A 12,903-nucleotide genomic window follows, 5' to 3' on the forward strand; every position below is an offset into this window, starting at 1 on the left:
GGGATGCTCCTGGCATCTAGAGGTGACAGGCCAGGAATGCAGCTAAGCGTCTTGTAATGCCCAGGACTGCCCCCACCCCCATCCGAGTGATGTGGTTCCCAGGGGAGTTTAACTGTCCTTAGCCATGGGCAAAAAAAGAAGCAGGGCCGGGGCCACCTGCCACCCGATTTTACAGATTTTGGGGTCAGAGAGACAGGGCTTTGTCCTTCCAACCCCAAGGAACCAGGGCTGAACCCTCCTTGGCCCAGTGTAATCATATTCTACAGTCCGCACACTTCCTGTGCTTGAAGGAAGCAACCCACCACCCCAACCTCTGCAGGCATGAAAGCCATGCGAGAAATGCAGACAGTGTGAATACACTGCCGCTGGGGTCCCCAAGGGCTGGGTGTGGTGTCTGCTGGGGATGGTCAGGGTTTTAGCCTCCCGTTCGTGATGGAATGTTTGGTTTGGGCTCAGTAGTTTCTGGAACCGTAGTTGAGACTCTTTCCCTCCCCAACAAAACCCATCCATAAAAAATAAAATGCCTTTAGTCCTTTGAAGTTCTATTGGCTGAGCACTCACTGTGGCCAGCCCTGCCCGGGCTTGGTGCTGAGGGGGAGAGAGCAGAGACTCAGGCAGGTTCCCTCTGGTGAACTCCATCCAACTCCCTCTGGTGCCTCCATCCAATCCACCCTCGTCTACCGCAGCTTCATCTTCCTGAAGAAGCACAGTCTGCCATCAGACTCTGCTGCTCAAAAACCTTCAGCGGCTCCCAGGTGCACTCTGACTGAAGCCTGCACTCTGCTAGCCTCCGTGATCTGGCCCAACCTGCCTTCCAAGCGTACCTTCTGCTCTTCTGTTGCTGTGCTTCTCTCTCAGCAAACCACATTTTCCCCTATTCCCGGCCTCCGTGCCTTTGCTCAGGCTGTGCCTCCTGTCTAGAATGCCGTCTCTGGCCATCCGTGCAAGGTCAGGTGGCTCCGGTGGTGCTCCCTCCAGCCTCTTCATCCCTGCTTCCCACATCGCCTCCTCTTTCACTCTTTTGCAGCCTTTTCTGCCTCATGCCTTAGAATTATTTGGTACTTGACCCTTGATCCCACCAAACTGGGAAGAGTTAATAAAAAATTCAACTTTGAATTCCCTTTTCTGGGCAACTTCCTAGCCTTGCCCCTGGCATCCAGTGGGTATTGATTCAGCCTGTACCACTGTTTCCCAAACTCTTTGCCTGTGCCTGGTATGATACCAGTGCTGTCATGTGCATCATCTTTTTTCATCCTTACAGGGACTTCATGACACTTGTGACATCGTCCCACTTTTACAGATAAGGAAACTAAGTCTTAGAGGAACTGTCACTTGATTCATTCATAGGTTCACTCAACAAACATACTTAATGAACACCCACTATGCGACAGGCTCTACAGCTTGCCGGGAAGAGTGGGGAAGTGAGACATTGCAGATTGGGTACCCCGGGAAGCTGACTCTGAGGCCTGAATTTAACATCTTAGCAGAATGATTAGGGAGTGTACTTGGGATCCACCCGCTAGGGAGGACGGGGGAGGAAGCAGAGTGAAGCCAAGCTATAGTGCAGGCAGGCTTACTTAAGGTCTTAGCCAGCCCTACGGGGAGTTGTAAAGGGAGCACAACCCTTTAGAGCTGTCCAGGTTGAGACAGGAGAGACTGGCCTCTATGCCCCACATAGATCCATCTTTGGATGAGGTGTCAGTCTTTGGAGGGCTTGTCACCACATCCTCTGATGCCATCCCTGAAGCTTTCTCTTAGCTGGGGGCTGTCTGCTGCCAGCTGTCCCAGCAGCTGGGGGATATGAGCGTCTACCACCGGACAGAAAGTCTCTTTGCCCTCATGGGGTTTACCTTCAAGTGGGGGAAACAAATGACAAATGAATAAACAAGTAAACAAGCAAGATTACTGCACTTCCCTTTATAAATGCAAAGAAGGACAGTAACGGGCACTCAATTTACAGGCAAGGAAGAGAAGATGCTGAGAGGTAAAATGGTTTAAAGTCCTGTCTCCAATCCCGGTCTCTGTGGCTCTGAAATTTAGCCCTCTCCACCCCATAACCAGGTCTCTGCCAGTTGCATGGAGCCTTGAAAGTCAAGCTAAAGAGCTGGGTCTTGATCCCGTAGGCACTGAGGCAACCTTAGAGGGACACAGTAAAATGCGTTTCTAGGAAGTGACATTGGGATGGGCGTGCAGAATCGGGGACCAGAGTTAGGACTTTGTTGAGGGGCAGCTTCAGGAATCTGGGTCCTACAATGATGACATTGCTTGCTCTGGGATGGGTGATGGGAAATGCGTCCATTAGGTTGCTTTGGGCTGCCAATGACAGAAAACCCAGCTTTAAGTAGCTTAACTAGTAAATCCACAGAAGTAGAAGTTCACCGGGAGGCAGGCTGTGGGTTCAGTTCAACCAGGTTCTCTGGAGGTCATAAGCAGCTAGGTTTCTCGTTCTGCCACCCAAGGCTGCTTCCTCTCCTGGTCCTAGAGGCCTGCTGGTAGCCACTGGGGCTCCATGCTTTCTTGCTAGCACTCAGTAGGAAAGCTAAAATTCCCCTCAACCTTCTAAGTCCTCTTCCATGCAGTTGTCATATACTCACCCCCAGACTAACAGCACATACAGAATCTACCATCTTGAGTCAGGATGCGGGTCAGCGACGTCCTGGAGAGAATTTGGCTGGAGGGATGAAAGCGGGGCCAAATTCACGGCTCTGTTAGGAAGCAGGAAGGGCAAGAATGGATAGTGGGGAGGGAACGGGTATTGCCTGCTGCAGAAAACAAAGGACTGGGCGGTTCGAAGGCAGGGTACAGTGACAGGTTGGATTGAGGATGGGGGATTTTTTTAAAAAGTGTCAAATATAGCTCCAAATTTCCAGTTGCCATGTCTGGGAAGATATTATCCCGTTGACTGAACTTGAGGCGATGGAGGAAAAGTCACAACTTTGTTTTGGATAATTTGAATTTGATGTGATGAGGCGCCATCCAAACTGTACTGTTTTTTTTTTTTTTTAATGAGGATCTTGAATCAGATGCGTATGTTTGATTGATTGATTGATTGATTGATTTTGGCTGTGTTGGGTCTTCGTTTCTGTGCGAGGGCTTTCTCCAGTTGTGGCAAGCGGGGGCCACTCCTCATCGCGATGCGCGGGCCTCTCACCGCCACGGCCTCTCTCGCCGCGGAGCACAGGCTCCAGACGCGCAGGCTCAGCAGTTGTGGCTCACGGGCCCAGCCGCTCCGTGGCATGTGGGATCTTCCCAGACCAGGGCTCGAACCCGTGTCCCCTGCATTAGCAGGCAGACTCTCAACCACTGCGCCACCAGGGAAGCCCCAAACTGTACTGTTTTGCAACAGCTGAAGATATGGGTCTTTGAGGTCATGCAGGACGGAGCCCAGGAAGGGGCTGTGGAGAGGATGACGTGGCTGCCGGTCACCGAGCAGTGGGAGCTGAAGTCAGCAGTGCGTGGGGAGCCGGCTGGGGCTGAGCTGAGGAGGCCGGACTCTTCCGAGCAGAGCTGCTTCTAGAAACTTATCTGACAGGGGTCCCTGCCCATGTGCATGGTGACAGAGTACAGTGATGTTCACTGCCTGATTGTTTGGAATATTAAGAGACTGGAGACAACCTGCTGGTTAATTCGTTGCGATGCATCTGGTGTATGGAACCCCAAGCAGCTATTAGAAAAAGAGGATGCAAGAGCTACATGTCCTGTCAAGGAACAATCTCTCAGTTATATAGTTAGGTGGACAAAAGCAAGAAACAAAGGCTTGTATAGAATACTTTCATTTGTGTTAAAAAAAAAACACACTATCCAACTGTATGCATGTATATTCATCGACTGTTTCTGGAAGGTATCAGAAGAGACTTAATAGCACTTGCCTCTGGGTGGGGTTCTGGGAGCCCAGGACACTTACTTTTCACTTTTTACCTTGCTGACTGTTAGAGTTCCTTTAACCGTGTGCATTTATTACCTATCAAAAAAGTTGGATCATAAAAACAAATATGTGAGAAACTGAATCTTGGGTGTCAGAGATGTTGGCCAGACCGAGGCCCAAGAGGAGGCCATTGGAGGGTGGCAGAGAGTCTGAGGCAAATGTCAGGGGGAGGGGCCACAGGTGAGACTGAGGTACCGGCTGAGACTCAGGGAGAATGGAAGGAGATGGGGACAGCTCCTTGGGCTCATCGAGCACCTCTGTAGATGCCCAGGATGCGACCGAAGATTCTCCCGGAGCTCTGCACAGAAAGTTCTGCCGAGATTCTACTATGCTTTTGGATTGGGTCCCCTTGCTTTAGTCGCCAGAGCTGGAGGGAGGTCTAAACAGATCTCTGGAATTGCCCTGGAGTTCTTGCTATCTCTTAGGAGATCTAAGAGATCTCCTGTAGGGTCTGCCTTCACACGGGTGATTCTTGGCTATCCAGGCCCAGAAGCTGAGAGGAAGGCAGTGGGCCAGGAGAAGAGCCTGGAAAGGCATCATGTCTGGTACTGAGCCTTCCTCAGCGACCTCAGAGTCCGGGGGCTCTGACCTGTGAAGTAGCCAGAGGAAGGCCAGTCAGCCGCTGGCCATGCTTGAGGCTGAGGGAGCTGAGAGAGAGGACAGGGTGACTCAGCTGTCAGGGGCCAAGAGCAGGCCTCCCACTGTCAGTACAGAAGTTTCATATGATGGCCTGGGCAAACAGGGAGAGCATTTCCCCTCCCCCCAAATGATAATAATAATACAGTCATCCCTCCATATGGGGGGGATTGGCTCCCGGAACCCGCCCCCCCGTGGATACCAAAATCCAACGATGCTCAAGTCCCTTGTATAAAATGGCATAGTATTTGCATATAATTATACACATTCTCCCATATACTTTAAATCATCTCTAGATTACTTATGATACCTAATACAGTGTAAATACTATGTTAATAGTTACAAATACAATGTAAATGCTATATGTAAATAGTTGGCAGTAGAGTACAAGACAAATTCAAGTTTTGCTTTTTGGAACTCTCTGGAATTTTTTTTCAAATATTTTCTATCTGCAGTTGGTTGAATCCTTGGATGCAGAACACATGGATATGGAGGGATGACTGTAATAATAATAATAATAATAATATGCAAAATAACAGAATCCTGGAACCTTCAGGCTGGAGGGAACCTGGAGATAATTTGTCCATTGTTTTCTGACTCATGTCCCTCAATATACTAAATATGTATGTCACTTTGTGGTTTGGACTGAGGTCAGCTAAACTTGCACCCTACAGCCCCGAAGTCCATGCATGTGAGGGCATGAAAGCCTCTGAAAAGTTGTGCAGTAAGAAAACCTGCCTCATTTTGTTCAAGGAGCTTTTTAAAGTTTTTTATTTTATAGATGTGATAACTTAGGTTCCAAGGCCATGTGACTAGTCGGCAGTGCAGCCAGGCAAGAACGCAGACCCCCTGCCTCAAGCGCCAGTGGGCTGTCTGTTTACCTGAGCTGCTCACTGAATTGAGAGGCTAGATCATTATTTCTCAAACTGGGTTCTTTGGAACCCCAGTCTCATGCGATGTTAATGAGTATTGAGCTAGGGACACACACTCTAGTCACATCAGCTGAAGACACCCAGAATTACAGAAAGCTGAACAGGTTGATTGGCTGTGGGGCTTCTCAGAATCTTTAATATGGTGTCTCTGTGAATCATCAAGGTAGGGAGGGGATGTGTAGGGTTCCCCAACTTATATGGCCCAGGAATTCCTGTTGTAAGGAGCCTCTCTCTGTGGATTTGTTTTGTGGATGTGAGTTGAGGTATTCAGGTCTGGGTCAATGAAGTTTATGTTGTTTTCTGTACCCCTTCCCACCCCACCCCAAGCATTGCTGCCCTTTCTGTGTTGAAGAGGAAATTGGTCAGTGCAGCCAGCACCCTTCTGCCCTTCTGACACTTGTTCTTCCATATTCCAGAGCAAGGAGATTGGCCTGCAGATGCACGAGGAGCTCCTGAAGGTCACCAATGAGCTCTACACGGTAAGTCTCGCTCAGGCTCCGCTGCTGTTTGGGATTGGGCCCCCTTTCTTCTGCGCCCAGCACAGGGGGGTGGCTGACCAGAGATCTGGGGTGACCCTGGGCCTTTTTGCTGTGTCTTTTGCCTGAGTGACAGTGGGTCATCACGATGGGATGTAATGACTCACAGCCGCAGCTTCTGATTCAGTACATTTGGGGAGGGGCCCCGGGCATGTTTAATCTGTAAAAGTTCACAGAGATCCAGATTACCTGTCAGCTGTGGGAATGTATTACCTCCCAAACCTGAAGCCGCAAAGCTGGAGTGGGGAGAGCGTGGGTCAGGTAGGACAGGCTGAAGCTGAGGCCCGCTCCTTACTGACTGTGGGACCTGAGGCGGGCATGTAGCTCGTCTGGGTCTCAGTATTCTCATCTGCAAAATGGAGCACTCTTCTGAGGGTCACGTGAGGGGCGGAGGGTAGGGGTTGGGGGGTGGATGAGCATGCCTCACCATCTCAGGGGAATAATTTCAGAACATCACAATTTGGCCCAGAACTGACCTTGTTCCCTGCATGGAGGCAAGATCTAACTGGGTTTGGGATGGGTGTTAGAATCTAACACCCCACTCAGAAGGTGAGTGGATGGGGAACACAAGCACACGGGTTACAGTGAGGGAAGTTACAGCCTGTGCTTTGAGGAGCCATGGGCTTCCATGGGGAGGAGTGAGGAGAGGCCCAGTGACAGCCTGGGGGAGCAGGGTGGGCAGGCCCAGCAGACAGAACTACAGGCCCACCACCCCTAAGGCAATCAGGCCAGAGAAAAACTGTTATGTTTTAAGTATGTGGAGATTCCTTATAAAGCTTCTCATTCAAAGGGGAGGATTCTGCTGCTAAAATTATATTTGAAAATCTCTGGTATGAGGGGAAGAAGAGCAGGTTGTGAGAGGCCCCTCTCTTTGGTATTGTTATCCTTCTAAGTCCATGTTCTGTGTAACCAGCAGGTGGTAGACCTCTCAGGGGCCAAGAGCCTTTGCCCAAGAGCCTGTACTTCAGGTTGGAAGTCCTGCCTCAGACTCCAACCGGCTATGGGACTTTGGGCCAGGCATTCGATCTTCTGGGCCTCAGTCTCCCAATCAGTAAAATGGGGGTGAGAGTTCCTAGAGATTAATCTATAAAAGTTGAAACGCACATTTCTGTGATTCCAAGTTAAGGAGAAAAACTCGCACCCTGACAGTTTTTTAATGGATTGTTGCTTAGGGTAAAGGAAGCACTGCTGCTGGAGAAAACATATGACTTTGAGTCAGATGGGACTGTGGGGAAATCACCTTGTGGTTTACAGCACAGACTCTGGAGCTGGAGACCTGGATTCAAATACAGTTGATAAATAGAAATAATAATACCTGCTTTTTACACCCCCCTGTGAGAATTAAAGGGGATCAGATATGTAAGCACGCCCAGGACAAAGAGGACCAAGAGGCGCAGCGTATCAGAAGTTCCCATGGTCCCATCGCCACTGCTATCTCCACCTCCCTGGCGAGTGTGAAGTGGACCGTGTTCCCGCTTTAGCACCCGGTGGAGAAGCCGGGTGATAAAGGGGCAAGGCGGGGAACCAGATGAGATGTTTCTCCTCAGAATTCTGCAGAGGGTTTGTTCCCCCGTTGAGGACCTTTTCATGTTCCTCAGGCACTTCACCTCCACAGTGTTCCAGCAACTGGGTCCACATCTGGGACCCCAGCCACTCCCACCCAGGTCTCTAAGCTTTCCTCTGGGCTCCAGCTGGGCTCCCCTCCTGGTTGCTCTCCGTTCACCCCAAATTTCTCCCCCGTTGGCTCGTTTACCCCTGTAGATCCCCTGGCCTACAGCCGCCCTCTTTCCTCCTCTGCTTGTCTGAGTCATACTCAGTTTTCAAACCCACACCAAACTCAACCACCTTAAGTAAGCCGTCACCTCTGGGCCTCAAATTCCTTTGACAGTCTTTAAAAACCCCTTATGTTATCTTGAATGTCTCCACCCTATCTCTTCTGTTGGCATGTACATTCCCTGGAGTCAGATCTTGGTGAGAAGCACTGCGCTTAGGGCCCAAGGACTCAGTTTGAATCCAGCTGTTTTGTCTTGGGCAAGTCACTTCAGCTCTCAGTGAAATGTGTGGGCTGGCAATAGAAGCTTTCTCCAGTTTGTCGGCTGGATAGGGCAGGCGGGTCAGGGACCAGGAGGATGACGCTGGTGCCCACACACGGGTGTCCCTGCTGGCCACGGGGCAGGGTGGCTGGACAGAAGTGACACTGGCCTTAGACACACAGGCCAGGCAGGCAGGCTGGTCCCTGCTTGCCATCTCCCAGCAGCCTGGCAATGGCCTTGGAGCTGGTGGGGGAGGAAGGGCCGGCCCCTCCCCACTCTCTCCTTTTGCCATGTGCTGCAGAAAAGTGAGAACACGGTGGTGCCAACAGCACCCCCTGCCCCCCACCGGGTCATTCCCTGCCTGCACTGAGTTTTCAGTAGTTGCCCAGAAATTCATTTAAATTCAGCTATTTGGGGCTGCCTTCTGTGGACTTAGCACCACAGGAGGCATAGCAGCCGGCCGTGAACATTTCAAGAGTTGGTCTTTGAAGTGTCTTGTACATCCTTGGTGTTCCCAGGGTACTTGAACACCATCCTTGGTGTTCCCAGGGAGGGAAGGATCTATGAATAAGTGAAAGAAACTGGTTTTGCCTGCAAGGAGTTTAGAATCTGCGCAGGGAAATGAGAGTAAACTTGTGAACTGATGATATCACCGCCTAAGACAGAGCCTAGCATGTGCTGGATACCTGGACTCGGAGGGAGGGCACCTAGACTGTGAGCCTGGGGGAGCTGAGCCAGGTTCTCTACAGCTGTCCCCATAGGGCAGTGCTGGCACACAGTAGGCAATCATACATATTCACTGAGTGAAGAAATGAGGGGTGGAGTTTGCGCATGTGTGAGAGATTGACTGAGGGTTCAGAAAAGGGCTGGCCCCAGGCGGGCTACTGTGATCAAAGGTGAGTTCTGGGCCTGGTGCCTTTGGATGGGTAGGAATTAACAAAGCAGAGGGGGACAGAGGAAGAGAAAGGGAATTCTGAGCAGGAGAGACAACATAGGATCATGGCAGAGCAAACCGATTACAGAGGGAGGTGGGTTTGAATTCCTGCTGCACCACCTCCCAGCTTGGCCAAGTCAAATATCATCTTTGGACCTCAAAACAAGGATAATAATAACAACCATGGCCAGAATGTATCTCACACTGTATTAGATACTTTATACACATTATTTAACTGACACACATTTTACAGATAAAGAAACTGAGGCACAAAGAAGTAAAGCCTGGCTTAAGGCCTTTGTATCAGTTATCAACTGCTGCATAACAAGTTCTGTCAAAACTCAGTGGCTGAAAACGACAACCATTTTATTCGCTTGTGATTCTGTGGGTTGGTGATTTGGGCTGGGTTCCGCTGGGGCCACTGATGTGGCTACAGTTTCCTGGACATTCAAAAAAAGAGCCCCAAATGGGAAAACCCCAGTGGGGTTTCAAGCCTTTGTCTGTGTCACATTTGCTAATATCTCATTCCCCAAATCAAGTCACACAGCCAAGCCCAGAGCTGTGGGATGGAGAAGTAAACTGCTTGCAAAGTGACGATGCAAAGGGGCATCCCTGAGGCCATCGGTCAACTACTGTGGCCGTCTTTGCAAACAGTCCACCACAGCACCCAGTTGCTGAGGGCGCTCTGGACCCTAATCCCACGCTTCCTTACTAGAGATTTGCTTTGAGCACTTTCTGGTTACCATGCCTCGTTATGCAAGCCTTTAGATGCTCCCTCCTCCCCCATCCCCAGAGTCATGACCACAGGGACTAAAGAGGAAATGATGTAGAGAAAGGACTGTCCAGTAAGCCCCACGTTTTTTCTTTCAGTGTTTTATAGAGGAGGTGGTACTGGGCATAATGATGATAGAGATGAATGCTTACTGCCACCCGTCTCCTACTTTAGGGAAAAGGCTTGTCTCCACCTGGGACAGGAAGGACACAGAGAAGATGGCAGGGCTGGGCATTTTGTAGGTTCATTTGTTCATTGGTTCATTCATTCATTCACTCAACAAGGCTTCCCTCTGCCCAGTCCTCATCACCTTGAGGTGCCCTCCTTTTTAAAACATGCCAGTGCTTACACACACACCCCCTACACACGTCACACCTCACATATTTTTCCCTAAACTCCCATCAGCCTGACACAATATATAGCTCTTGATCATCATGTGTTGGCCTGAGAGGAAAGAAGGGCAGAGGGTGAGAATGTGGGCCAGTGTGCCAGTCTTTGCTCCAGAAGAAGCAAAACCGAAACAAAACGATAACAAAGCACTCTGTTTTCATTGTTCAGCTAAACATACGTTCAGATTTTCAATATAGTTCTAGATCATGAAATGCACCTGTTGTGCTTTGCACTGACAAACATTGTAGCATCCGCCACCTGGCCCCTCCGCTGGGCTCAGTAGCCCTGCTCCAGGCTCTCCCAGGCAGGGCTGCTGGGCCTGTCTTCCAAGCCCAGCACTGCTAGTGGGGCCCCTGAGACTTGGTTCAGGGTGACGTGCAGGGGGCCTGAGGAGCATCCACACCAACTGCTGCTGGTGACAGGCAGACACCAGCTGGAGTAATGAATGGCTCTACCTTTTACTTACTCCAGCTTTGACTTGATTGTGCACTGGGCTCGGGGGTATGAAATCAACTCTGGGCCCCCAGGCAAATTTTTGCAAAGGTGTCTCCCTCTTGATGACCACTCTCAGGGATGCAGTGGTGGAGAGAGCCTGAGACGGGACCCAGCAACATGGGTTCTGGCCCCAGCTCCATCCCAAGCTCACTGGTGTCTTCCTGGACTGACATCTGTCATCACTGAGGTATAAACACTGAGGTTTCATCATGTCACTGGGCCCTGTGCCATTTACTTAATAATTTTCTTTAAATTGACTCCTTTGTAAAAGAAAACCTCTCCTAGTCATAATTAATTCATGGGTAGGCAGCCTTGTATACTGGAAAGAGCACAGGCTTTAGAGCCAGATGGACCTGGGTTCAAGGTCCTGTCACTTGTTACACCCTCTGAGCCTCAGCTCCCTAGAATATGGGAGTGTCACCACCTCATCTCTCTGGATTCTAAGAGTGAGTGGCATAGAGTATAGCACAGTGCCTGGTGAACGTCAGTGTTAAATCATTGTGTGTTTTATGAAAGGGTGAAGCATAAATATTTTTCATTTATACTTCTAAATCTTCCCTCTCTCCTCTACCCTACAATGCCACTAGGCCAGCCCGAGCTCTGAGAATATTTTGCCTAAAAAAGTTCAGCCACCTCCTGATCGCTCTCCGATCCTCCAGGCTTGCCGTCTATTACACATGTTACATACTTGAGCCAGAGAGACTTACCTTTTTAAAAAATTGTTGAATATTTAAAGTTAGAAATAGATAATGCATGCATTTTGTAAAAAAAACCGATAGTTAAACAGTACAAAAAGATACACAGTGAGAAGTATGTCTCCTGCTGCCCACCTCTCCCCCTCCTCCCATACAAGCCCGGTTACTAGTTTCTAGTTCAGCTGGTGGCTCCTTGCAGAGAGATTTAATTCATCACTAAGCATACATGGACACACATATCCCGCACAAGTGGCAACAACTGGGCCTTACTGTTCTGCATCTTGCTTTTGTGGTTATGTTTTGGAGATTGTTTCATATCACTAATAATTAGAGCCTCCACTTTTATATGGTGCTTATCACGTGCTGGGCACTGGTCTAAATGCCCAGTGTCTGAATTCATTTCATCCTCGGTTCACTTTTGAGGTAGGTGGTAGTATTACCACCCCATTTTAGAGATGAGGGGTGCGAGGCACAGAGAGACTGGGTAACCAGCCCAAGGTCACCCAGCGGGGGAGTGGCAGAGCCTGCCCCAAGTCTACTCCCAAAAGCTACTTACATAAATACATTCAACTATTTACATAAACATACACATATAAATTACTTATATATATTTATTTTGGAAGGAAATGATACTTCACATTAGCAAATGAAAAACAACTTGGTATAAATAGAAAGATTCCATAAGCTAAATGAAGAAAAAACAGGGTTAATTCCTGCCAGTGCCTTCAAAGCAGGCATTAGACATGAGAGCACCAAACTGAGTTTTTCCTCCCGATATACTCAGAAGGATTCCAAGAGAACTGAAAAGGTGTAACGCCTGAAATCACCTCGCTAACACAAGCGGTTTCCGTCGCACACTTTGGGAAACACTGACGCAGTGCCAGTTAGCTGGGCTCTGGTCCTCGATTTCCCCATCTGCGGGATGAAGGCACAAAGCTAGAGGAACTCTGAGGCTCCTCTCAGGCTTGTATCTTCCTGCCACGCCGCCCAGGGAGGGAGACTAGGGCACGTCTCTGACTCAGGGCAAGGCAGGCCCTGCTGGACTGTCACAGCTGCTGGCCAGGGAGTATGCCCAGTGTCATCTAGGGATGGCGGTGGTCCTAAGAAGAATGGGGGGAACAAGGTTTCCTTCTAGACAACCTCCTCCCCCTCCTCATCTCTCCTGCGTAGACGTTCCTTCACTCACTCAGCAGACGTTTACTGATCATCAGTGTGTCGAGAGGATGGGATGTGGCTATGCCATGTGACAAGTGTCAGTGGGGATATGGACACGGTGTGAACGGAGAAGAGATGGCATTGGATTTGGAGCTGAATGACAATGGACTTCTCCGGGTGGAGAGCAAGGCAGAGAAGCAGGAAGCCGGGGTACGGGGAGTAGCCCCTGTTCAGCCGGTCAGTGTTTGTGAGTCAGGCACTAAGTGTGGCCAGTGGAGACCAGGATTGATCCTGGGTAGTGGGGAGGCTAGCGGGGAAGGAAGTCTGCCTTTTGGGACTCATTCAGTAGCAAGAGACGGAAAGCCAGGAAAACCTGACATATGTAAAAATGTCAATTTAT

General features: G+C 49.7%; 1 protein-coding gene across 5 annotated transcripts in view; it reads left to right on the forward strand.

Annotated features, from left to right (window-relative positions):
* Positions 1-12,903, forward strand: part of SRGAP3 (SLIT-ROBO Rho GTPase activating protein 3) — a 261,732-nt gene that overhangs the window by 158,279 nt on the left and 90,550 nt on the right. For all 5 annotated transcript variants that reach the window (XM_057555522.1, XM_057555523.1, XM_057555524.1 and 2 more), the window contains exon 4: positions 5,910-5,972. In XM_057555522.1, the coding sequence (XP_057411505.1) occupies positions 5,910-5,972 (63 nt within the window). The remainder of the gene's footprint in view (positions 1-5,909; positions 5,973-12,903) is intronic.

The sequence above is a fragment of the Balaenoptera acutorostrata genome, chromosome 10, assembly GCF_949987535.1.
Source record: "Balaenoptera acutorostrata chromosome 10, mBalAcu1.1, whole genome shotgun sequence".
NCBI classification, from domain to species: Eukaryota; Metazoa; Chordata; class Mammalia; order Artiodactyla; family Balaenopteridae; genus Balaenoptera; species Balaenoptera acutorostrata.